The sequence below is a fragment of the Amblyomma maculatum genome, chromosome 4 (assembly GCF_055883805.1).
Source record: "Amblyomma maculatum isolate TAMU_Amacu chromosome 4, ASM5588380v1, whole genome shotgun sequence".
In the NCBI taxonomy this organism is placed as follows: Eukaryota; Metazoa; Arthropoda; class Arachnida; order Ixodida; family Ixodidae; genus Amblyomma; species Amblyomma maculatum.
In genome coordinates, this window is record NC_139347.1 from 7,948,141 (window position 1) to 7,973,100 (window position 24,960).

Sequence of the window (24,960 nt, forward strand, 5' to 3'; positions counted from 1 at the left end):
TAGTAAACAATCTAGTTCGTGACCCTGTACGCATGGCATCCGGTAGCCCACGCTTGGTCATATTGCAGGAATATACAGCAGTTTGACCTTGTTCAAGCACAACTAAGAACGATTAGAACCTTCACTATATTTCCGCAATATTTCTAGAGTATATGACTCACTCACCGTGCACTTTCAGTTCAATGACCTTGCTTATTCCAGCTCCCACGCCGTTGCTGGCTTGGCAAAGGTAAAAACCAGTGTCGTTACGTTCGGCTTCTCGAACCATGAGCGAACCATTTTCCAAGGCATGTATGTGAGAGTTGCTGATGATCACTTTGTACTCCGATGGTCTTGAGGCTGACAAAGTGAGAAGGCAGATTGAATAAGTTCATCCAGCTCAAACACTGCGAAGCCGAAAAAGTGCTGTGTGCGCCTTACTTAAAGCATGCTGTTAGGATATGGTGGAAGTACTTTTTATTATTAGAGCGTATAAAAATGTAACGACAAATTACGGTACGACTTATGACGTGTGGAAATAATTTTAGAGAAAGAGAGAGAAAACAACCCACACATTCAAACATATAGCTACATATAGCTAACCTGACGACTTCTCCCACCAGATCCTTGGAGGAGGAAACCCTTCCGCCTGGCAGTCGATGACCACGTTTTCGCCAACCACAGCTGCCTTTTCTTTGGGAGCCACTTTCCAGCGGGGTGGTACTGGAAGCGACCATAACAAACAGGATATTAGCAGTGAGCTTTCAGCAATCTCTTACTCAATACCAGCCATAGATTCACCTTTGGCCGAAGGCTTGAAATAAGGATTGGCGCCCAGACACAATAGTAAAAGGAAAGAAAACATTTACACAAGATCCGTGAGAGTCATGTGACATCGTTAGATTTAGTTTTCTACAGCCTGCTACGCAAACATATTGTCACCCACGTAAAGAAAAAAAAAAGGCAGATACATTACTTCAGAATAAATTATCACGTTGTGACAATTCCTTTTAAGAAATCTCCGACAAACCTCCAACCTGCACCTACTACTTGCCAAAGCCATTTTCGTCCTTTTAGGAGCTGCGAGACTTGAAAAATTGTCCGTCGGGCATTTTTTTTCAACATGGCGGTACTAATGGTCTCGCGTGAATACGCATAACTATTGCTGCATTTCACGCTTTCTTTCTTTGGACTGCAAACAGCGAAAAATTGATTCTTTGAAGACTGAATTAGCCTTTTTTTTTTTTCTCTCTTGTCGGGCAGAAATCGGCACCTTGATACATTTTATCAATTAGTTGCGTAGAAAACACTAGGGCAAGTGTACTCAAGCGTTTGATTCCTGCGCGTTAAACGTGGATCAACACGACAAACGAGGTTGTGGACGAGTCCGTGACGTCGCCTCAAGTCAGGGGAACGTCGGCGTGCGGGTAGCACCCACATGCGCAGTGAAAACAGTAGACGCAAACCCGTCCGCAGACTGACGACTCTGAAGAAGAGCAACGATCGTAGTATGCTCAATTTTATCCTTCAGCCTGAATCAGCATTAGTAATTATAGTGCGTCGCAATAAAATAATTTGTATATTAGAATTCAATAAGTTATAAAAGTCGACGGTGAGAATTTAAGAATGCGATTTTTTATGATCTACTGACGTTAGTGAATGCAAACGGTGCTGCATTGTCCAGAATCAAGAGCAGTAATGGAATGTAGCCCTTTAAGGATAATCCGCTCCACAGGTGCTCTTGCACAATATTAATGAGAAGCGCTCAGTGTGTCCTTGAGGTCCGCACAGGGACCTTGTCCTGAGAATATGTAATTATCAAGCATGGCTGTTTGACTTTATAATCAAAGCACCTTCCCCATCTCTTTTCCTATTCGCTTGAACAAAGACGCTCGGCGCAGGTCATTAGCTACGTGATCATGAAGAAAACACCGAATCTGCGACAAAGTAAGTGGTCTACAGAAAACATATCGTTAACAGAATGTGCGTTTCGCGATCAAAATACGGGGTGTCACAGTAACAACATAAAATTACACAAACGAGATAACTGCAAACGGCAAACAAAACGCTTACAAAATGCGGACAGAGCTTGGAAGGTTTCAAAACTCCGATAAACCTCTTAACATTAACTTAGTCTAAGTTTTAACGAGTTCGTTTGACGGCTTGCTAAACTGTCGAGACAGGTTCACATAAGGGCTTCATGACTGCAGTCGAGAGCGCGCTTAAGTATTAAGGTCACACAGAGAGTAATCCTGAAATAAATACAGGAACAAAAGAATAAAATTAAGAGGACAAGTGGCGTCACGTCAAAAACGAAAAAAGAAAGTGGAAAAAATATCGCACGTCTAAATGAACAAAAATGAGAAAACATCAAGCTGGTGCACGGCTACACAGCGACGTGGATGGCCCCAAAAAAGTATGTGGCAATAACCGTCCCCTAATTCCGTTAATGACGAGAAAACGAAGTTATCAGTCTGCACCACCTCGGCCCACGAGCCTGCGTCGCTCCCTTGTTACAAACTCGCTACGGGCGGACGCGCGGCTCGGCGGTGAGGTAAGGTCATCGCACACTCCCCCGCCGCCCGTTTGGCGCATGCAAAACAGGGCGGCCAGAGCTGAGCGAGGCAGCGACGGCGTAGGCACCAGGAGAGTGAAGAAAAAGGCGCTGAGTGTGCGCTGAGAGAGAATGGGAGAGAGGAGAGCAATGATCTGCCCGGAAGAATGCGTGGAAAGAATAAAGGAGTTTTCGCCACTTGGCGGCCATAATTCTGTTAAGGAGTTACGAGAGGCGCCCTTCTTTGGATGCGCAAACCGCGGACGTGGTTTATATGTTTTTCGCCGGTATAAAGAAATTTGGTGCCTCAGACGTGCAGAAAAAAGGGAAGGACATAAAAATGGCGCATCCTTGAAGCGTCTCGATGCGGCCACTGTTGAGAACTTTCAGGGACGAGCGCGGAAAAAGACTGCACCCGGGAAACAAGATGACGAAATTCGAGCACATGCAAATCAGCTGAGCCTCTGCCACGGCGAATCCTGTTGCTTCGGGTTAATGTCACGGAGAGGTAAAAGCTAAAATGTTGAAGTGGCATTCGTGCAAGGTGACGTTTAAGCGTAGTTAAGAGAATCGTATATTGTTTAAAGGGTCATGAGGGAGATATACGTGTAAGGGGTTCAGTACGTTAACTGTTTAAATTTTCTTGTCGAAAGAAAAAAAAAAAAACTACAGAAAATTTTATGTTGTCACAACAAAATTTATGTGTGGCTTTTGACAGTAAACCACTTGTGGCAACATAAATTGCTGTAGTAACATCAGAAATTTGCTTTGTTATAACAGAAAAGTACTACAAAAAAAGTACAGAACTACAAAAGAATGCTACAGAATATCAGAAAAGTGTGATCTGACGACAGAACTGCACAATATTTTATCGTATATTTAACACGGTTCTATCGTTCTTTTTTCGACTAGGAATAGGTTATGGTTATGCCTTAACTACTTAAGTTGAGGACAACCCAGAGGGCTATGGAACGAAAAATGGTAGGGGTAACATTAAGAGATAGGAAGCGTGCAGAGTGGGTCAGAGAAATAACTCAAGTTAGTGACATTCTAGTGGAAATTAAGAAGAAGAAATGGACATGGGCAGGACATGTAGTGCGAAGAGAGGATAACCGATGGTCGCTGAGGGTAACAAACTGGATTCCAAGGGAAGGAAAGCATAGCAGGGGGCGGCAGAAAGTTAGGTGGGCGGATGATATTAAGAAGTTCGCAGGGGTCAAGTGGATGCAGCTAGCACAGAACCGGGTTAAGTGGAGAAATATGGGAGAGGCCTTCGCCCTGCAGTGGGTATAATCAGGCTGCTGCTGCTGATGATGATGGTTATGCCACCTATTTAAACAAGCGGCCAGGTCATTGCATGAGTCGGTCGCAAAATGGGGCTGTTCACAGATGATGTCGCTAGAATTTTCATTAACGTTTGTATTAAATATGTTTGATAAAAAAAGCGCAAAAATTATCCCGACTGATATTGCGAGTATAAAGAAGAAGACCACTCAGCGCCGTGGTATCTCTATCGCCATCGCTTGTCTCCGGCGTCGATCACTCTCGCGCTGTAGCTGTGGCCTGCGGCTGGTTGGTGGTGTAAACTTTATTGACCAATAAAATGCAGGTTCAATTCAATTTATTTTATTCCAGCATCAAAAAAATAAAAAAAGAAACAATACATCTGATGTTGCGGGGTCTGGGTTGCGGGAATCAGCAATAAAAAAATAAACAGAAAGCATCTAGATGCTCCCCCCTCATGCATAGGCAATGAGGGGGCCAGATCCTCCTTGGTTGGTTTATGGGGTTTAACGTCCCAAAGCGACTCAGGCTATGAGAGACGCCGTAGTGGAGGACTCCGGAAGTTTCGACCACCTGGGGTTCTTTAACGTGCACTGACATCCCACAGCACACGGGCGCCTTGCTTTCGCCTCCAACGAAAAGCGGCCGCCGAAACCGAGATTCGATCCCGCATCCTTGGGAACAGTACTCGGGCGCCGTAACCACTGCTGCACCCCGGCGGGGACCCAGATCCCCCTCATGGCCTTCCTTACAAATAGTGTGCCAAACCATGGATGGCCAGCCTGTTAGTGGCACTGGTGATCGCGAGTTGCTGATCTTGTAGCGATGAACTCGACATGAGCTGTTCCCAGTAAGCGAGTGCAACCTCTGGGTAGGGAGGATGTGGGTATATGGAACGTGTGAGAAATACATGAAGGAAATCGGCTGGCTTGCCGTATAGTCGGCAGGAGGCGGAGAAAGTTCGGGGAAACGTGCGTGCATTACTATCGGGTATGTGAGTGTACGAGTTTGTAGCCGCCGCCAGAAAGCTGATTGCATGTTGGATAGCGATGGGTGAGGAGGTGTGTATATCTGTCTATTCGAGCGATAATATTCAAGAATGTCTCTGAAGTTTAGCAGACACTCTCTATCGACGTATAGGCGACGTGGTGCTGTCACGCCCGGAGGGTAATATCCCGGACGAGGGCGTGTGCCTGCGGCTGGTGATTCTGCTCTGCTGCACCCGAAGTACTGCCAGTGTTAGCCGTCGCAACAAGTCAGTAAATCCCCTCTTCACTTGGTAGAGGCACATTCGAGGCCCCCACTACCATCCTCGATCTGGAACTGCGCAGCGGAACGCTACTTGACCCAATGACGGAGCCGATCCCCCTGCATACAGCTCCGCCGTTCACCTGCTCTGGTACCCTGCGTCAGAAGGACCCCGTTATCTTCAGTGGCAGCAGCGAGCACGAAGTTGACGATTGGCTGTCCGCCTACGAACGGGTGAGCAGTCACAATAAATGGGATGATGATCACATGCTCCCCAACGTCATATTCTACTTGAGAGACGTAGCCATTTGATGGTTTAGAAACCAGGAGCCGGGTATCACAACCTGGAATAATTTCAAGACCATAGGTTCTGTCCTTTTACAACACCAGATGAAGCTATGCCAGAAGAAACAGTATCTTACCTATGCGGACTTTGCAAAGCTAATGACCATCTATACAACTTGCCCAACAAAACAGAAAACAATTCAAAAGGTACGTTGTGGGATTCAGAGGCAATGGTCTCAACATGTTAGTTCACCACCGATTCAGATATTCAACAGATTTGAGGCTCTCCAGTTGGATGACGACGAATGGCAACAGCTATCTGAGACCGAGCCACCGTCAAACTCTACGCCACATGCTTACAGCGCTAAAGTGAGTGCACAACGTCGTCACAAACAGGGTACAAACGTGAAGAACATGCCGGAACCTCGGAATGATGATGTAACGACAGTTGACGATCAAATTGAACGGCTTTCAGCGGAGGTCTATAAGTTCCGCAAACATCACGAACTGCTTGCTCGTCGTAGGCGAGCAACGGAATCCCAGACCTCCAATATCAATGCTGTCTCGCAAACGATTATGTCTTATACTCCTGTGTCCTTTACTGATTCCCACAAGTCTTCTGCTGCCCTGCCTAATAACTCTTCGACCTCATTACTGAGGTTTATGATCACTCAGTTATCTAACCTGACATCTGTGCTTTTGCGACATCTGGACTCATAATCAAGATGGCGACTACAAGTTATCGCGGTGTGCTTCGGTGGAACTATAGAGGGCTCTCCACAAAGGTCGGAGAGCTCAAATCCCGTCTTCGCATGAAGGAGCTTCATGTATGGGCCCAGTTACTGTAGGAGACCAACGCGTTGCCACCCATTCCTGGTTTCAGTAGATACGTGTTTCCTTCCATGAGCGACCGACGTGTGCACACGGATACTCCTCCGGGAAAGGTGGCTGTGTATGTTGACACACGGTATCCTCAGGTCCGCCTTGCTCTAGAAAACTGGTGCACTCCATATCAGGAGGTAGTTGCAGTGGCAGTCAAGTATAGTAAGGAAACTGTTGTAGTTGTGTCAGTCTATGTCAGACCTGGAGGTGGCTCTCCCTCCCGTATAAACCTGGGACGGTTATTGAATGTTAGGCAACAATACCGGGATGTCCAGTTTTAGTTGGTGATGACTTCAATACACTTCACCCGGACTGGGGGTACTCCAAGTCTCGCGGCAGACGAGTGCGGGACGCAGTTAAATTGCGAACGGGGTGATGATTGTCGAAGTGATCACGATGACGATGATAGTATAGAGCGTCGGTCGAACGAAGAGCGACAAGCTCCTTCTTCCGCTCGTTCGGCGACACGTTGCAAGTTGGAGAACTCTTGAATATAAAGGCCGTTTATTCAAGACAGAGCCAAAGACGTACAGGGCAGACGAAGAAAGGCGGTTAAAACGATGACAGTCTACGGCCGAGACCCGGTGCGCCCTCCTCATTTCGCGATAAAACGTCCCCTTAAATCAGTTTTCCCAGGTTTTTGGGGAAGCTCCTACATATCAATTACCGTCAAGCTTCTGGTGGCCAATCCGATAATTTTAACCAACTTAAATGGGCCAATGGCGTGTCGGGGCTAACGAAGTTGTTTTTATTTTCCCGCACCACGCGCGTTTACTCGAAACCATCGGGCGTTTCAATACATGGCTACAGCCCCGCGGACAGACATAAAAAAGCACTCAACGAACAAAAGCATCGCGCAGCAGGAGCCACACGTGCGGTCCAAGGAGCAGTAGCGGTAGTAGCGGTCTCCATCCCGTCCCCATTCATCCCGTCCCCATTTCTGGGGTATCCGCGCGCAGCATCTTCGAGGGCCATAAAACACAATTATCAGAAACAGAAGGGCTAGCTTGTTTTCGTATGAGTCGCACACCTCGACACAAAAGACTCAGGGCTCTGGCGATGGCGATTTTTTCACCGCGGGGTGTCCCGCGCCGGACGCACACAACAGAGGGGGACAAAGTCAGCGAGCAAGGGGAGGAAGGGCAACTGGTGCGGCCGGAGGCTCCCAACCTAACAGACGCCTTTACGGATGCGTTGTTTATTCTCCTGAACCATCCCGATATACCGACGAGGGCTGTGCTTCAACTTGGAGTGGAACATACGCTCCAGGTTTTTACGTGGTGGTCAGGACCAGGCACTCCCTCGTGGCACTTGGAGCCGGACTCCTGGGGGGATTGACCATCATCCTATCGTCATCGGCCTCTATTCATCAGAGGCCCGACGATTATGCCGCAAGTGTTCAGTTGCCCACCGGGACAATTTCCGCGTCATTCTTCAAAATTACTCGGAGGAGTCGATACCATCGCTTCTAGATCCCATAAAAAGCGCACTAAATGAGGCTACATCCATTATCTGGGTGGATGTCGGTCGATCAGCACCGGATATGCCTCTGCTCAACTTGTGGGCTGCTCTTCGACAAGTGGGATTGACTACAACTAGAGACGCGACTTCTGCGCAAGGCTGAATAACATTACTGCTAAGGCTCGAATGTATAAGCGTGATCTCTCAAGACGGCAATGACCTCAGTGGTGCGAGCAGTTCTCCACACATTCATCGAATGCTTATCTCTGGCGAACTTTCCATGCCATGGAGCACGATTGTCGTCGTCCTGCTGCAGCGGCCACAGCATGCTTTGCAGAAAACTTGTCTCCGAATGATTTCGCAAAGAAAAGCAGCACGCAAGTTTTTCCCTAAGTACGATGTGTTGCCTACACCAGTTACAAGAACTTACTTGTGGGGCTTGCCAGCCCATGTCGATAAGCTGCTATCTGCTGCCGGCGCCGAGGGAATCGCGAGCCCATTCTAAAGCCCGAATTGATTGCAGCTATAGATGAAGCCAACCGAAAGACAGCGCCCGGTCCGGACTCCATTACGCACGAGGTTTACAAGAACCCCAATGGTGATGCACTTCCTCAACTCCTTGACACCATTAACAATGTATGGCTAGACGGCGATGTACCAGACAGCTGGAAATTGGCTGTTGGGATCCTTATTCCAAAGCCGAGGAAAGCACGAACAGACCTAAGCAACTTTCGACCTATATTCTTAACGTCAACGATTTGCAAGCTTGCTGAGAAAATGCTCGCCACACGAATCTCGAGGTGGCTTGAACATCACGGTTTCTACCACCCTGCCCAAATTGGCTTTCGATCATATATAAGCACAGAAGACGGGTTGGCTGTCCTGGCGTCCTCATTATTATCATCCACCCGCAGCCACAATGTACGTACTTTGCTCGCCACGGTTGTAGAAAAGGCTCATGATGATATCAGTCATGCTGCCACTCTGGATTCCATTGACATTCTCCATTTACCACTCAGAGTACGCAACTTTGTAAAATCTTTCCTTGTAGGCAGACAATTTGCAATACGCCTCAGTGGCGATGCCATAGGGTCATTTGTCCCTCTTCGCGACGTACCCCAGGGATCAGTGTTATCACCAACATTATTTAATATTGCGTTTAGCTCCCTTACATGGCGGTTACATAAAATTTCTGACTTGAAATTCTTAATACACGCCGATGACATCACGGTGTGGAGCACACACAACGACCTACTGACTCAATCCGCTGCCCTGCAATCAGCTTTAGATATTACGTGTACATATGCATCTTCCATAGGCTTCAACTTTCCGCCAGTAAACCTACGTTCATATCAGTCGCCAACTGCTGGGGGCACCGTAAACAAGCGGCAACACCAATTCGTCTACATCTATCCGGAACCCACTTCAGGAAAGTTCAACAGCAAAAATATTGGGCTTAACAATTAATGAGTCAGGAACTCGAATTTCATGGCTGTCTCGCGCTAAAAAACAGGCTTTACAGACTCTGGGTCTGATCAGACGCATTGGTCCGAAAATGGGCAGCGCGCTAGCTCAGATGTTGCAAGATAGTTGGTGCGGGCAGTTGTGCAACCGCGCCTTGTTTATCAAGCCAAATTTCAATATCTTTCAAGGGCACAATGGGATCGACTTGAAGCTATATATCGAGAGGCAATGAGGGTCACCACCTGCCTTCGTCGCATCACACCAATCTTGGCGCTCCAAGAAAACGCACAGCTAAACACAATAGATGAACTGGTGCAGCAACGACGTGATGCACGCAGGCTTAAGGTCACCCTCTATCACGCAACGTGTACTCTGTGGGCTTATGCTTCGACACATTCACTTCTAACACCGCCACTGCCAGTTCTTCCTCCTTGGCGTTTTGCACAGCTGAGCGATAACAAGCCAACTGATTTACGATGACTGATAACACTGGAAACGACGTTGCCACTTCGCGACCGAATTATGAAACAAAACGTCCGCTTGCCACATGGTTCCATTATAATTTACGCCGACGCGAGCATCCAAGCCTGCGAAGTGACAGCTGCAGTTCACTGCCCTAGCAAGTCTTCACTGAACAAGACATCAACATTTCAGTTGCCGGAACCTCCATCTTCTTTTTGTGCGGAACTGCTTGGAGTGCAAGAGGCGCTTCGCTCTGTGACCGCCATTCCCATCTTTCCCACGGCCCGTATTGTCATACGTACTGATGCCCTCCAGGTGACAAAGCTAATTAGACGCGTTGGTAGTAGCCCTGAAATCTGCCAAAACATACACAGTCTAGCGGCTCGCATACCACATCCAATTCGTATTGAATGGACTCCGCATGACCTTTTAGGTGCTCAAGGCCATGCGGATTCTGCGACTCGCCTTTCCAACTCAACCTCGACATCGCCAAACCTCATAAAATTGGACAATGCTACTCTACTTTTAACAAGAAAGGAGCACCTCCGACGCCGTACACGTGCTCTTATACCTCAGTGTACGGTTAACCTCCCACGCGGTCTAACCCGTGCAGAGGAGGTGGCGCTTCGGAGGATTAGATTTGCGGTGGTTCTCACACCGGCAGTGATTCGAAAGTGGCCACAATTTCGGTATTTGTAGCCACACCCTGGGTGCCCTGTCTGCAAGTCCAGAAATATAGAAGCTGACATTCATCACCTGCTGTGGGAATGTCCAGCGCTGAAGCCGACGCGGATCAGGCATCTGGCCTCTCCCCCTATAATCCGCAGTCATATGTCGCTTAGACGCAGGGACCGCATCATCGTTCACTCCTCGACTTCATTGCCAACCGTTTTGCATTTATATGACCGCACCCTACATCCGTCATAACATTCGTTTTATGCCCTGATGCAATAAACATAGTAAAAAAACAAACAGACAAACTTCAAGACCATATATTCTGAAGTCTTCGGCCGCCCCGCTGTTCGCAAACTTCGCGCAGAATAGCGTCTTCGGTCGCGAGCGCAGCTAGGCGGTGAAACTTTCTCGAGTTATACTGAGGACGTCGTTGCTTGCGTCGCCGTGTTAACCCGACCATGACTGAGGCAGATAAAATACACCATGTTCTTAGGGAAATCGATGGTGGCGCCTTCAACAGGCTCGTCGTCAAGGGTCCCACTACGGTCAAGGTCGTTCGTAACGTCCTTTGTCAAAGCTTTGACGAACTGCGCAAGGAGCATGTTTTGGTTCGCCACCCGCCTGACGCTTCGCTCACTGGATTGGCCGCGGAGCGCGAGCCATCTGGCCTATCCGCAGAAATCAAGGATTTTGTGCGTGAGGATGTCGCTCTACAGCTGTCTGTGCTACCGTCTGTATCGCAGTCACCATCCGGGTTTGCTCCGGAGCTTCGTCACGCAATCCAGCGACGTGCCCTCGAAGCCCTTCTTTATTCCGGTCCTCTACCAACTCTGGTCGTGACCCCATTTCCATTTGCTGCGCCTCCATTTCTATCCTCCTCAGTTGCTGTGCCTCTGAGTTACACTCTAGCATTCGCGCCAGCTCCTTTTCAGGTACTGCGCCGCACCTATGTGTAAGTTGCTTCTCGTTCACCTCCCTGCGCCGACATATGCAAATATGCTCCGCTCCCTGTGCTTTCAGCATAAGCAGCTTTTGATCATCCTCTGCCGCAGATCTCACCTCCATTGTATACGCCAGAAATCATGTCTATTTGATGTGCCTATGACATCCCTGGACACACTACATACTATTGCCGGCGCCGCATATCGATGACAGTTGCTGCACGCCCTGCGCCACCTTATTCGGCACCCCGGTTCCCAGTTCCACCGGGTCCGCCCCCAGCGCCTTTTGATAATGCGGACTTTCTGCCTCGTCGCTTGGCTTCACCACGTCGCGGCTACATTTTGCCCATGCGCCGACGACCCACTGCCAAGCCGGAAAACTTATCGCCGCAGTTCGTGACGCACGAACTGCGTATTCGACGAAAATTCAAAGTCCTCGTCTTTCTACCGCGAATGTCATTGCCGCCATCGTTAAAGGTGTTTGTACTCTTGCGCTCGTCGACACCGGTGCCGCCGTATCTGTCATAAGCCAAAGACTCTGCCGCTTCCTCTGAAAGCTGACTACGCCTCTCGCCGGACTATTGCTTCGAACCGCATCAGCTCACAACACACAGCCGACAGCTCTGTGCACTGCTCGCGTCGTCATTGCTGGTGCTTTGTACCTAATCGAATTCGTCGTCCTCCCAACGTGTTCTCATGATGTCATTCTCGGCTGGGATTTCCTGTCTCCGCACCGTGCTGTCATTGACTGCGCTGGTCCTCAAGTAGAGCTCTTTGAACCTGTGATGCACCGTCTGACGCCCTGTTCAACGAGCCGTGTTCTCGTTCTGCACCCTAACTTCTCGTGACTTATAACACAACCATCCCACCCGTTATCGCTGTTCTTGTTCCACATCTGTCTCTTATGATACTGACGCCAGTTATATTTTTGCCCTCTATGGTGTGTGCCGCCGCCACTACTTACCGTTGCCATTTGCTGCCTTTAAACAATGCACAACGGCGTCAGCACACTTCCGGTGGCCATTTCTCTCGCCTCTCTCACTATGTTGGCTCAAGGGGAGTGCTTCCTCCGCATTGAACCCGTGGACCTACTGTTCGATTGGTATGACATTTTCTAATTTCCTGCTTCCCACGTTGACGCTTTGACTCCAACTCGTGCGGCATTCCGATCCGGTGCAGAGGGCCCTTTTTCAATGTTATGTTGACAGCGCTTTAGAGCCGCGCCACCACGAGCAGTTTCTTGACCTTCTATACCAATCTCTCTCCTCGTTCGACAACGCACAATCCTCTCTGGGCCGGACAACAACCGTTTCCCGCCCTATCGACATTGAGGCTCAGCCACCAGCGGCCGTATCGTGTGTCCCCTACTAAGCGCCGTGTTATCGCCGAACAAATAACGACATGCTGCTACGTGATGTAATTCGAGAATCCAGTAATCCATAATCTTCTACTGTGGCCATATTTAATAATCTTTATTTGCCATCGTACATTTGGAGGGGAGGACGTGGGAAAAAAGCTGCTTGCAGGCGGCTTGACCAGCCCACAGCCCCCGTTTTTTTTTCTCCTTTGGCAGAAGAAGCCCAATATTACTTCAAAATGTACACAATTTGGCACAGTAAATGAAATTGACATTCGCTACAGCAATGATGCCTTGATAAAGAAAAGAATATCAAGTCAGATTACAAACCACAGAATAACATGAAATTACAGAGGAAAAAAGTATACAAAATTATGAACTATACACAAGGCGGAGATTCCTGTAAGAGCAACAAAACAAATCAAAGCCATCTAATTTGTACATGTTCAAAACAAAGCGTAGAGTGTAAGATAGGCACTGTTTCCCAGTGTTCAGACGAGGAGTAGGAACTAACCAGCCTTCTGCATATCTAGTGGGGTATCGTGGCAAATTGGTTTGCAAATTTGCAAGGCTTTGTAAGCTATTCAGGTTTTTGTCCTAATTCTGTTTTGATCTTCACACTCAGTTCATATTTATATAAGCTGTATATACTTATTACCTTGGCATTGTGAAAAAGTTCTGCAGTGTGGGATCGGTGCGATTCATTATAAACATGGCGTATGTATTTTTTCTGTAAAATATGAATGCGCTGTAAAATAGACGGTGCGGCGCTTCTCCATATTAGTTTAAAATATTTAAGATGCGAGTAAAACAGTGAGTTATATAAGAGAAATTTGGTTCTCGTTGATAGCTGATGTTTTAAACGGCCTACCAAGCCGGTGATTTGAGCTAACTTTGTTGTGAGATAATTTATGTGATCTTTCCAAGACATATGGGAGGAGAAAATTACGCCAATACATTTGAAACTCTCTACAATTTCTACGTTACGGAAGTTTAGTACTATGGCATGATGTGGCGGGATGATTTTGTTTATTGGCCGGAAAAAGGCTGCTTTGTTTTCTGTTCATTTATACGCATGGAATTATTTAAGAAGGATGGGTCAATACGCTTTTGTGTTGACTACCGCCGCCTCAACATATTTACTCGAGGAGATGTGTACCCACGAATCAACGAAGCGTTAGACTGCTTGCAGCGTAAAGAAATCTTTTCCTCTCTGGGTATTGGCAGGTGGCTGAGGCTGATCGTGCAAAGACTGCCTTTGTCACTATCGACGGAGTATACAAGTTCAACGCTATGCCATTCGGACTATCTAACGCCCAAGTCACATTCGTAAGAATCATGGACACAGTATTGCGCGGTCTCAAATGGAGCATCTGTGTGTGCTACCTAGATCACATCGTCGTCTTTTCAATCGACTTCCTCACCCACCTGACTCGCCTTCGCCAGGTCCTCTCATGCCTCACAAGTAGAGAGTTTCAACTCAACCTCAAAAAGTGCAGCTTCAGTGCTCGCCAGCTCACAGTACTGGGGCACATCGTAAGCGAAGGTGCAGTTCTACCTGATCCCGATAAGCTGCGCGCCGTCCTGACTTTCCGAAACCGACCTCTGAAGGAACAACAAAGTTAATTGGGCCTCTGCTTGTACTTTCGTCGTTTCGCCCAGAATTTCGAATTCATCATTCCCCTTACAGAGCTCCTGAAAGGCACCACTAACCTCTCTTGGACTCTAGATTGCGACGATGCATTTACTACTCGGTGCTATGTTTTTATGTCACCGCAAATCCTTCGTCATTACTGCCCTACTGCCCCTACAGAACTCCACACCGATGCCCACCGTGTCGGCCTCGGTGCAGTCCTCGACAAGCGCGAGCCTGGCTACTCCAATACATTGCCGCCTACTCCACCCATGTTCTTACAAAAGCCGAGTCTAATTACTCCGTTACCGAAAAGGAGAACTTGGCAGTAGCGTGGGCTCGCGAGCCACTTCTTCGAGATAGTTACAGATTACCATGCCTTCTGCTGGCTCGCCTTTCTCAAAATTCGTCCGGCCGTCTCGGCCGCTGGGCTCGCAGCCTTCAGGAATACGATATCCATGTAGTGTACCACTGTGGCCGCAAGCACTGACGCCGACGCTCTTTCTCGGTCACTGGTGTGTCCGCCTGCATTGCCGTTCCCACATAGGCTTCCTTGACACCCCTCAGCATCGAAGATATGCCTTCTGAGCAACTACGGGATATTTGAATTTCTTCTACGCTAGATATCCTTGGCACTACTTCCGCGGCTACACATCTTCGGTCCGCCGACAAGCCTTCCATTTCGTCATCCGGGACGGACTCCGCTACCGACGGAACTACAGCTCAAACGGCAGAAAATGGCTGCTTGTCATTCCACACCACCTCCGCTCCGATATTTGTGCCCGTCATTATGCTGATCCGCAAAGCGCTCACGCTGGCGTCCCGAAGACCTACGATCGGGTTGGTCAGCCAAAGGAATCTCTGGCGGGTCATGTAAATTTTTTTACGTCGCTATATTCGCTCTTGTACTTCATGCCAACAAAGGAAGACGTCTTCGTGCCGCTGGCTGGCCGTCGGCAGCCTTTACCGCGTGTCCAGGCCACTCCTTTGATCGCGTGGGAATTGACACAATGCTGCTGGTTGTAGATGGGTCATCGTCGCCGTCTATCACCCGACCCGTTACGAAGAGACAGCCGCACTTCCATTGGCGACAGACCGAGAGGTAGCTCATTACATTATCCATCACTTCGTTCTCCGACACGGCGCCCTTTGAGAGCTACTGACAAGATCAAAAAACAGCGCGGCTACTTGGGACAAACAGAGAGGAGAATAACGGACAAGCGCTGACTATCAACTGAAGTTTATTCGAAAAAAGCACAGGTAATATACACTTTTTTTCTCAAGAACCAGGACGCATGCGCTCCCAAACAAGCATCAGTCTAATCATGGGAATCCAAATATACAATCTCAGTGTCATGCAGAAGCACCGATGGCGTGCTCACGCAACTATCCCCTTTTCTATGGATGTGATAGGCTTCCGATAACTCCCTGGTTAGTTGATCCTTATGCCTGTAGATTACATTAGTGTTGTTAAAAAGAGGTGTGCATAGTTTTTTATCAGGATATCTCGGATCATTATTTAAAGGGCAGTCCCTGTAGTGCTACTGAGTGACACATTTGGTGCTTTTTTATCCGAAGTCGTCCAAGAGCTCTTATCCGCTTGCAAATCCATTCATCGTGCTATAAATGCTCACCACCCTCGAGAGAACGGTCTCACAGAGCGGTTCAACCGTACGCTTGGGGACATACTCGCTATGTATGTCACCTCTGACTCATGGGCACTCCAACTGGGACGAGGTACTGCCATTTGTAATTTTTGCATACAGTACTGCCAACCAAACAACTCGTTCTTCGCCTTTCCTTCTCCTATACGGCCGTGTACCATCGACACGATTTTGCCATACCATTCAGATGCCTCTCAGCATAGTGATTTGTCAGATCTCGCACAGAAGGCCGAGAAATGTCGTTAGCTAGCTCGCGCGTTTATCTCCGACCCGCAAGCCTATCGCAAATGTCAGCATGATAGGGACACGCCTGCTCCGACGTTCCCTGCCGACAGCTTCGTTTGGTTATGGGTTCCTGCCAAGAGCGAATTTGCAACCAAGTACCATGGTCCTTACAGCGTGATAGAATGCACGCCCCCCGTAAACTACGTCATCGTACCAGTAACACCTTCTTGCGACTACCGCCGTCGTGGCCGCGAGGTTGTCCACGTTAGCCGCCTCAAGTCGTATTACAACCCTCTTGTCGTCTCTTGCCCATGAGTCGTCAGTGTGGCTGTCGTGGCCTGCGTAAGGAGTCGTCAGGATGGCGACTCTAAGCAAGACGAACACTCTGCGCCGTGACATCTCTACGCCATCGCTTGTCGCTGGAGCCCATCTCTCGCGCTGACGCTGTGACCTGCGGCTGGTGATTCTATTCTGCTGCATCCGAAGTACTGCCGCTGTTAGCCGCCACAAAAAGTCAGTAAATCCTCTCTTTACGAGCTACATTGCTCTATGAAGACAGAGTAGTAAAAGGAGGCGCCTTGTTCACGAAGGCTGCAAGGCCCTCGCAGCATAATAATCACCTCTCAAAGCTCACTTCAATAATGATCAAGAGGAAGAAGAACAACTGAGATTTCACTCTATTAGAATTGAAATAAGAAACTCCGGATTAATTGATGCCAAAATTACTTGTAGCATGTACTAGCTCGTCTAAAATGGCGCTGTTGGTATCGAGGCTCATGTGCTGTGACGTTCGGCTGGCAATGCGGTCCGAGATGGCATCGAAAAATAGTTCGATATAGCGCTAAGTCTATAGATAAAGCATGATAACAGATGAGCTTATCTATTAATGCAGAAGAGTGAACAAGGTACGTCTACGCTAGAAGCTCGCTTTCCGCAGCGACAAGCTACACGATGACATATTGTACTGCGCCTGCTAAATGCCTTTAGCCTTAGCTCACTTCGTATCAGAGGTGTAGCGAACGGCCATGGCTTTAAATGAAATTTTCAAGGGGATACTTTTATGTCTCGATATAAGAAAATATTTTTAATGTATTTGAGTTCGATATATCAAGGATCGATTGTATACACTATATATATATATATATATATATATATATATATATATATATATAAGTAAATAGACGTACTTGGTTGCTAGAGGTTACATACAAGTGAAAAATTGCTTCATACTGTTTCCAAGTTTATTTGTAGTCGACGTTTCGGCGGGAGCCCTGCCTTTCTCAAGAGTCTTGGCAGTGCTCCTGCCGAAACGTCGACTACAAATAAACTTGGAAACAGTATGAAGCAATTTTTCACTTGTATATATATATATATATATATATATATATATATATATATATATATATATATATATATATATATATATATATATATATATATATATATATATATATATATATATATACACTGCATTCTACAGTGAATGCAAGCAGAGACCAAACTAAACCCGAAAAACAAGTTTCTTCTTCAAAAACATCGTGTGATCATCAAATTCTGTTTCGGCCTTTCAGTGTGTCTTCCGTCATCATTGCATTATGTCGTTACAAGAATGAGAAAGAGGCAGGCATTGGAGAACAACTACCTCACTCGTTGATGACTATATACTTACCATTCACGACCATGGTGGAGGAGTAGTTTGCGGAAGCGGCCGAGTTGGATGCGACGCACGTGTATTCACCGCGATGCTTGTAGCTCACCTGGACGAAGCATAGCCAGAAAACAAAGAAATCGTATAGTGCCCAGAATAGAAATGGGTTATGGCAGCTTCGGGCGGGGCGAGGAAAGTGCGTGTTTTGGTGGTCAGATACATGTTGTGAGCGTACCTTTCACAGCCACCATGAACACTCAGACGTAGCGAGAAAATACACCGCTTTGGAGAAGGATGATGAAAAAAGGCAAGCAAGGCGTAACTTGCTACAGCTTCTTTTATTATTGTTTGTTTACAGCCATATAACTCGTGCCAAGATGACGTTTACTTGCCTGCATTCGTGAAGGCTCTATTTGTCCTTTGTTTGAATTATGATTTATACAAGTTACAAGGTGTTTTATCAGTGATTACAATTTCAGAGACTTGTTTTCCTCTGCCGTCGGCCCTAAATACCTTAAACGGGCTGATGAAAAGCACCATCAGGGGACTTTTTCCATCCCAGTGATTTGTGTAATTTTGACATTAGCAAATACGCCAATCGGTTCACGTGAAGGCTGGCTTTAGAACATAAAAATGAAATAGACGGGACCAAGTAAATGTGACATAGGTGCTGCTTCTGTAAACTAAATTTTGTTGAAACAAGCCGCTACATACCCACTGCTAACAAATAAAATGAAGTCAATTCTTTATTTTTTTTTTTCATGGAAACGGGAAGCTGAGGCAAAAGGCTAACTTGCCTGACAAAGGCCTGAGCACCCATATACAGTTAGCAGGACAGTACCAAAAGAAAAGAATTGTATTTGCACATGTCAGTTCAGAAGGATACAAAAAAAAAACAAAAAAAAAAACGCATATCTGGCTTATAACACAATGACGAAGCAAAGCAACAGTTTTTTTTTTTTTTTTTACAACATTCGCTTGTCGTCATAGTTCGCGGAACATATACACCACAGTAAAAAAAGTAATAAAAGCAATCGTGAGACAAAGAAGTAAAATTCGCAGAACTCACTCGGAAACTCTAAGGGAATCGCTTGCGGAAATTTATGGAAATTGAAGATTACTACTTATCAAGCATTATCAAGGAAAATAATAAAAGAACCAAAAGAACACGTGTTGGCGCGTAAAAAAAGATATCCCGTATCGAAATAAAATCATTCGAAGCGTGAGTGTAAACACGCAATTTAACCCGCTTGCAATGCCACGAATGAATTCGCAACAACAACAAAATAGCAGGGAGTCTAAGCCGAGTAGGACGTGTGAAAGCTTTTGTGCAAAGGTGGAAGCTGATGGGGACGACGACGTGCAATCACAGCGTGAGAGTGTGTTGATGTTTAACATGTGGAGTGATCTCGGAACTTTCACGGGCTATAGGGTGCGGCTCTGGAAGTCAAATATGGCTGCCCTTGAGATTTTTTATCAGTACCAGCAGACAGAGAAGCCTTGTGTTATGCTCAACTACTGTTCCTGAAGCTGCATTAAAATATTAGTTTGAGCCTTCTGTAGTGCGAAGAAATGCACGCTATATTTAGTGAGCGTACAATTAAGCCGTTTTTGAGCAGGCGTTGTAGGGGAGCGGTACAAGGCTCTCTTGAGTGTGGCTGGTCTGGTGTGGAAACACCTGGCTGCTGACAGCGTAGTTGTGTGGCAGGTATGAGACCTTCTAAGGCGGCTCTGATTGAGCCACTAAGAGCTAAGGAGAAACGCCGCGACACAGACTCGGGGAAAAACATGATCAAGAAATTTTTGCAGCAACAATTGAAAAGAAGCCATGCTACTATTCTTTAGCACCGCAAATGACTGTGGATGTAGCTATACGTATGCTTAAAGTTCAGTAAATGCTCCGAATTTAGCGCGCACCTGGCAGCTATTGATTGCAAGCACTGCATACGTTGAATTGAGCAGGAAACAAATGTTCATACTTTTCGAAACATATGCCGTGAAGTGGTCGCCGCTCAGAAATGTTACCTCACGGATGGTTTACGGCTTACATCCTTCAATATAACTTCTCACGATAGATATGAGCACCCAAAACCATCGTAACTTTGGTAACATGCTTTCCAATTGCAAACTTAAGTTGCGCTGAGTATTTAAAGCAGCGCCAAAAAACGAGAACCATGAATAAACTCAGAATGAGCAATACAGCTACACCTGAGTAACCAACTTGCTCATAGCAATATATATTGAATTGACTTTGTTCTTCTTTGTGGGCACTTAATTTAGAGGTAAATGTGCAAGTTTTTCGCGCCTTTGTCCACACAGAACACTGAGGTGTAGATAAATTTTAATTGCTTGTACGTCTTCCCCACATATTGTGTGCTCCACATTACCACATGAAAACTATCTATATTATTAACCTGTTATGCTGCTGGCAAAAGGCAACCCGAAACGTAATTATGCACAACAAGCGCTGCTAAACTGCACGCGAAGTTGGGCGGGAGACGCCGCCCCAAGCAGGATGAAGCAGGCGCCGTCGTCGGGTATCATCTCAAGGATGGTACCGAAAGCCGCCGCATGGCGGCGTCATCGTACATGAAGGTTAATAATTCGTTGGTACAAATCCGCTCTGGTCCGACGGCTTCTTTTCCGGTTATCTCGGCGGATGCTTCATAAGAGATTCGTGGTTTAGTTTGACCGTGTCAAGCAGTACTTTCGCGTTAAAAAGAATTGTAGGTGAGCACAGATGGGTTGCTGCTATCACGCACAGTTTTTTTAACACAGACGAATGAACATGCCTCGGAGGCATAAGGGCATCGTGTTTGACTCGCTAAGTGTTTAAAGGTTCGATTCTATCACTCGATCACAATTTCCTTCCTTTAAGCGACGTCTCTGCCTGCAACGTCATTCTACGTCACGACCGCTCTCCACCAGTCAGGGTTTTCCTGTCGCCGACAGCAAACGCGGGGTTTTCAGCCGAACTAAACCCTTATACCATAGATGCTGTTTTTATTTGATCTTGTCTTTGTTCGCTTTTGCATTTTCAACAAGTAATGTCAGCACCAATTCACCTAGCTTTCGAGATAAGCGTCTCGGCGAAATGGAGAAAGTGGGAGCCTGCGATGTGTGCACGCATGGCGGCTAAATATATATGTCCGAGCAGCCCGATTTGACAAATGAGTGACGGTGAGCACCTGCTTGATGAAGAGGGTGGAGGAGAACTCGTTGCTGGACTCGACCTTGATGTCCGTGCCGTCCGAGGCCAGCGGGGCTCCGTCTCGCAGCCACCGGATGCGCACGGGGCTGTCCCCCTCGAGCACGGAGCAGGTGACGATGGCGCGCATCCCTTCTCTCAGGTTGGCCGGAAAAGAGAAGGGACCCACGACGGGCGCCACTGGACACGGAGAAAAAAAAAGGCGAAGCGTGGCGACACTCACAAGGGTGCCTTTACAGTCGCTTGGAGTTTATTTGCACAAATTGCTGTCTACACTGTACCTAAAGGAACATTGATAACTTCTTGCATTTCTTGTTCTATGCAAAAATGTAATATTTGGCTCTTTTCGAGTATGCCGATATTTTTTCGTTAGCAAACGATGCACGTGATGGTAAAAATCGCAGTAAATGCTTCCTGCCAAACGGTTCAAACTCATGACATCTACGCAGAAACGGACTCCATGGTCCCGGTTAAACGAGCATGGTGGTGTACCATATCCTCTGGGATCCGCATAGAACAATGCTGTGTCGACGCAACTAAGTTTACATGCAAAATTGGCTAGTGGTAACGACACCTTTGCTTAGTTTTACCATTGCCTTTTTGTAGCTCATAAAAGCTTTGTTTTCAAAGGAAGTAGCGTCTTTGACGTTGCAATGTGGTAAGCTGTCGATATGGGCCGAGCACAGTTTGCTCGCAGTTGATAGCTTTCCCGTGCACCATCCCGAGGAATGAAACGAATCCAAGGGAACCCAGACGTAGTGGCAAGAATCGAAACATGAAATATTTTTTTCGTCATAGTTTCAAGGACTGCAGAAAAACTTTTATCTTTCTTTTCGCGGATGTAAATAATGCTTCAGTGCTTTTGCCAGATTAGTGCCGAAAGCGATGTTAAGCTTTGTTATGCGAAGGTTGCCGGATGAACGCACAAGGAGTGCAGTCAAGTGCGAACAGCCTCAAACTTCCCGGGCATCGTTCATCGGAGGCACTAAATATCGTGAAGCAGGCACACGTTTATCGGTCTGAGGCCGCAGCTAATCGCCTGTCCCAATAAATTGTACAGTGGACGTTCGCGATGATGCGGTGTTTGGTGATGCGATCTATCGAATGAGACACAAGTACATTATCGCTAAAGAAAGGGTGTGTAGCAGAGCGGAGATCCATGCAGACAGCAGCGATAAACGAAGACAACATGCTGTTTTTCGGCGCTAAACCGGCGGGGTAAAGGTTCTTACGTACAAGGTCAGCAATTGCAGCGCCGTCGGGGAGGACGGAATCGGCAGCAACAGTGGTGGCAGCAGGCACTACATGTGCCGGGAACAGATGAGGACTCTACGGCCAAACAAACCCGTGTACACGGATATTCCCGCGTGAAGTGCTACAGGTACACAAGCAAACGCGTACTTTGGGCGTACTGTACCTGGTGTTAGGGAGTAAAGGGTTTAAAATGATTCGTCCTAAGTGCTGGCTCGCAGCAGTTTGTCTCGCCTTTGTTTTTGAATTTTCCTTCTCTCCACTTAGCACTGCGGAACAGGCGTTCAGAATGAGTGAAGTATCGTAATTTTGCCCGTACACGCCTTTTATATGACATAGGGTGCCGAAGACCAGCAATTGAGTGAGTCCGCGCTCATGGAGAGTGATGCTCCGGCCACCGATTGCCAGGACAGACATCATTTAATGGTGTAACAGAGAAAGAGAGAGAGAAATAACATGGAAAGAGGCTCCTTCAGAGATTCGTAGAAGAGCGTGCCACTCATGTTCCGCGTCATGTCAGCGTGCCAGAATGTTCTATTTCAGGCCTCCTTTTCTTCCAATGCAATGTCCAATGGAATGGAATATTTGTTAGGGAGCCTGTTAGTAGCTATGACATATAAAAATATAAGACTTTTAAAATATTTGCTCATTCGAAGAGCATACAGCAAGCTTCGAAAAAAGTTTCAGCTACTTTATTTTTCATTTAAACAAATGGATGGCATCGCATCCTTACTGATTTTCAACCTGCAAGAATTTAAATCTCTTCCTTGGAATACACCTTGTTCTCCCAGGAAGTGGCAAGTGGCCACGGCTTAGGGTCAGTCATCGAGACACCGAGGCTTTGTAACTGCAGTTTGACTGACTTCACGCGTACAGTTACTTGGAATATCTTTTCAATCAACGGATACTATCATTTTGTTAACAACAGCTAAACATAAGATAGAGCCCTCTCATGCTCGCTGAAGTGGCACTCACACTCACTGTGTCCCATCGCAGATTAACAGGATGCATTCGTTCCTGGTGCCACTGTAATGGCCAACATCGCTTCCCGACTCCTTTCATTTTCTGTGCCGCTTACTAAAACAAATTGTTTCCAACGCACATCACGGACAGTTATTTAGAAAGTTATTTGGAAAGGCTACTTACAGCAAGAACAAAAAGGCCGCCTAAGGTCGTCTGCTCTGGCCTGCAACTCTGCGCAATGCGCAACAAAATGGTTTTTGTGCATGATATTGTTCCTACAAGCAAAGCTTTCAAGGCATTCTGTTGGCGATGTGCACGCTTGCATGATCAGCCGGTATAACCAGTGGTGAAAGCAATCATCCACGGCTTATAGCTACTGCTGCTTAGCTCCCGCCATCCCAGACAGGCAGGACTGGGAGCCCTGCTCGACTGTCTGAGCTGGGAGACGTCATTAGGCGAAGGCCTATAAGCAGCGCTTTGAAACGGGTGGGGGCCGCTAACACGGAACGCTCGACGAGCACTTGCATTAGCATGTCGGCCGAAAGAGAAGGGAAAGGAAGGGGAGTGGGAATAGGGAGGAAGCGAACCTCTTCCGGAGAGATAAGCGAGAAGCTACAATCCTGCGAGCGCGCGTGTGCCACGACAGCGACTGCACGTCGCTTGCCTAACCAGGCAGGGCGGTGAGGTCTCCCGAAAGAACGCGATGAACACGCCTACGCTCGTCCGCTTTCTCCCCATCTCCCCTTTATTTTCTCCTCTTCGGTGCTTCCTGCTAGCTCCCATACTTATAGCATATTCATAACTCGGCTCTACTGATTGCTCATTAGTGAGGAAAGCGAGTCTCGAAGAAAGAAGACATGCTTGCATTAGCCGTGGTATATGCATATACAAAATGCAAGCATGTGTCTTCTCCAGCCGCCCAAGTGCTGTTCTGTATACTGCGTATGGGCCGGATTTGCGCAGAATGACAGATATTGTTACTGTAAAAAGACGGTACAGTAAAACCGAGGTTCGACGTGAACTGTGATGGATATTTATTTTTTCTTAGCACTGAGAATGTGGTGACAGAATCTGCAATGACAGAAAGGTGAATACGTTCTACAGAAAAGCACTGCTCTGGACAGGTTATTCGGGGCAATATGTATAAGATTTTAAAAGGGAACGATAGTTCGTGGAACTACGAACTGCTAGCAGCATCCAATTAGCTCTATTCCTAGGTACGATGTAGTAACGACGTGTATCGCAGCGTCGGTTATTTGTAATCTTCTTAATCTGCCGTACGGCGTTGGTTGCGCTTAGAGAATTTTAGTGTATTGAAGCCACTCTCCTAGGAGCTGGCAGGTTTTCTTTTCTTTTCTGCAATGTATTTTGATAATTGTTAAAGCCTGGCAAAAAAAAACAAACAAACAAAAAAACTGCTGTATGATGTTGGCAGTCGCAAGGTGGCTTTTCTGTAGTAATCAACAAGCAATTAGAGGTATCACATGGCGCACGATTGTCTCGGGCACATAAAAAATAATGACACAGAAACACTGTAACAGGTGTCTGCATACCGTAATGCATGGAATTTTCTGTGATCCTCAGCTTTAAGAATGAACTATTAAATTATAAAAAGCATTTTCCGGAAATGGCGGAGAGGCACTGAAAATACATACACGGTAAACGAGTTCTTTCAGCATTACCGCGAGATAGGCATGTCGAAGAACTGGTAGTGAGCGCAAGGGTAAGTGGACGCAGTCTCTAATTTTCGGAAGGGCTGGATGGATACATGCGCCC

The 24,960-nt window shown here is 47.0% G+C and overlaps 1 protein-coding gene across 1 annotated transcript in view; it reads right to left on the minus strand.

Annotated features, from left to right (window-relative positions):
- LOC146190255 (cell adhesion molecule Dscam1-like) overlaps positions 1-24,960 on the minus strand; it is a 367,337-nt gene that overhangs the window by 84,445 nt on the left and 257,932 nt on the right. Inside the window, exons 9-12 of the mRNA XM_084599756.1 lie at positions 20,951-21,150; positions 17,784-17,871; positions 583-702; positions 166-339 (exon numbers count right to left, since the gene is read on the minus strand). Of these exons, the coding sequence (XP_084455882.1) occupies positions 166-339; positions 583-702; positions 17,784-17,871; positions 20,951-21,150 (582 nt within the window). The remainder of the gene's footprint in view (positions 1-165; positions 340-582; positions 703-17,783; positions 17,872-20,950; positions 21,151-24,960) is intronic.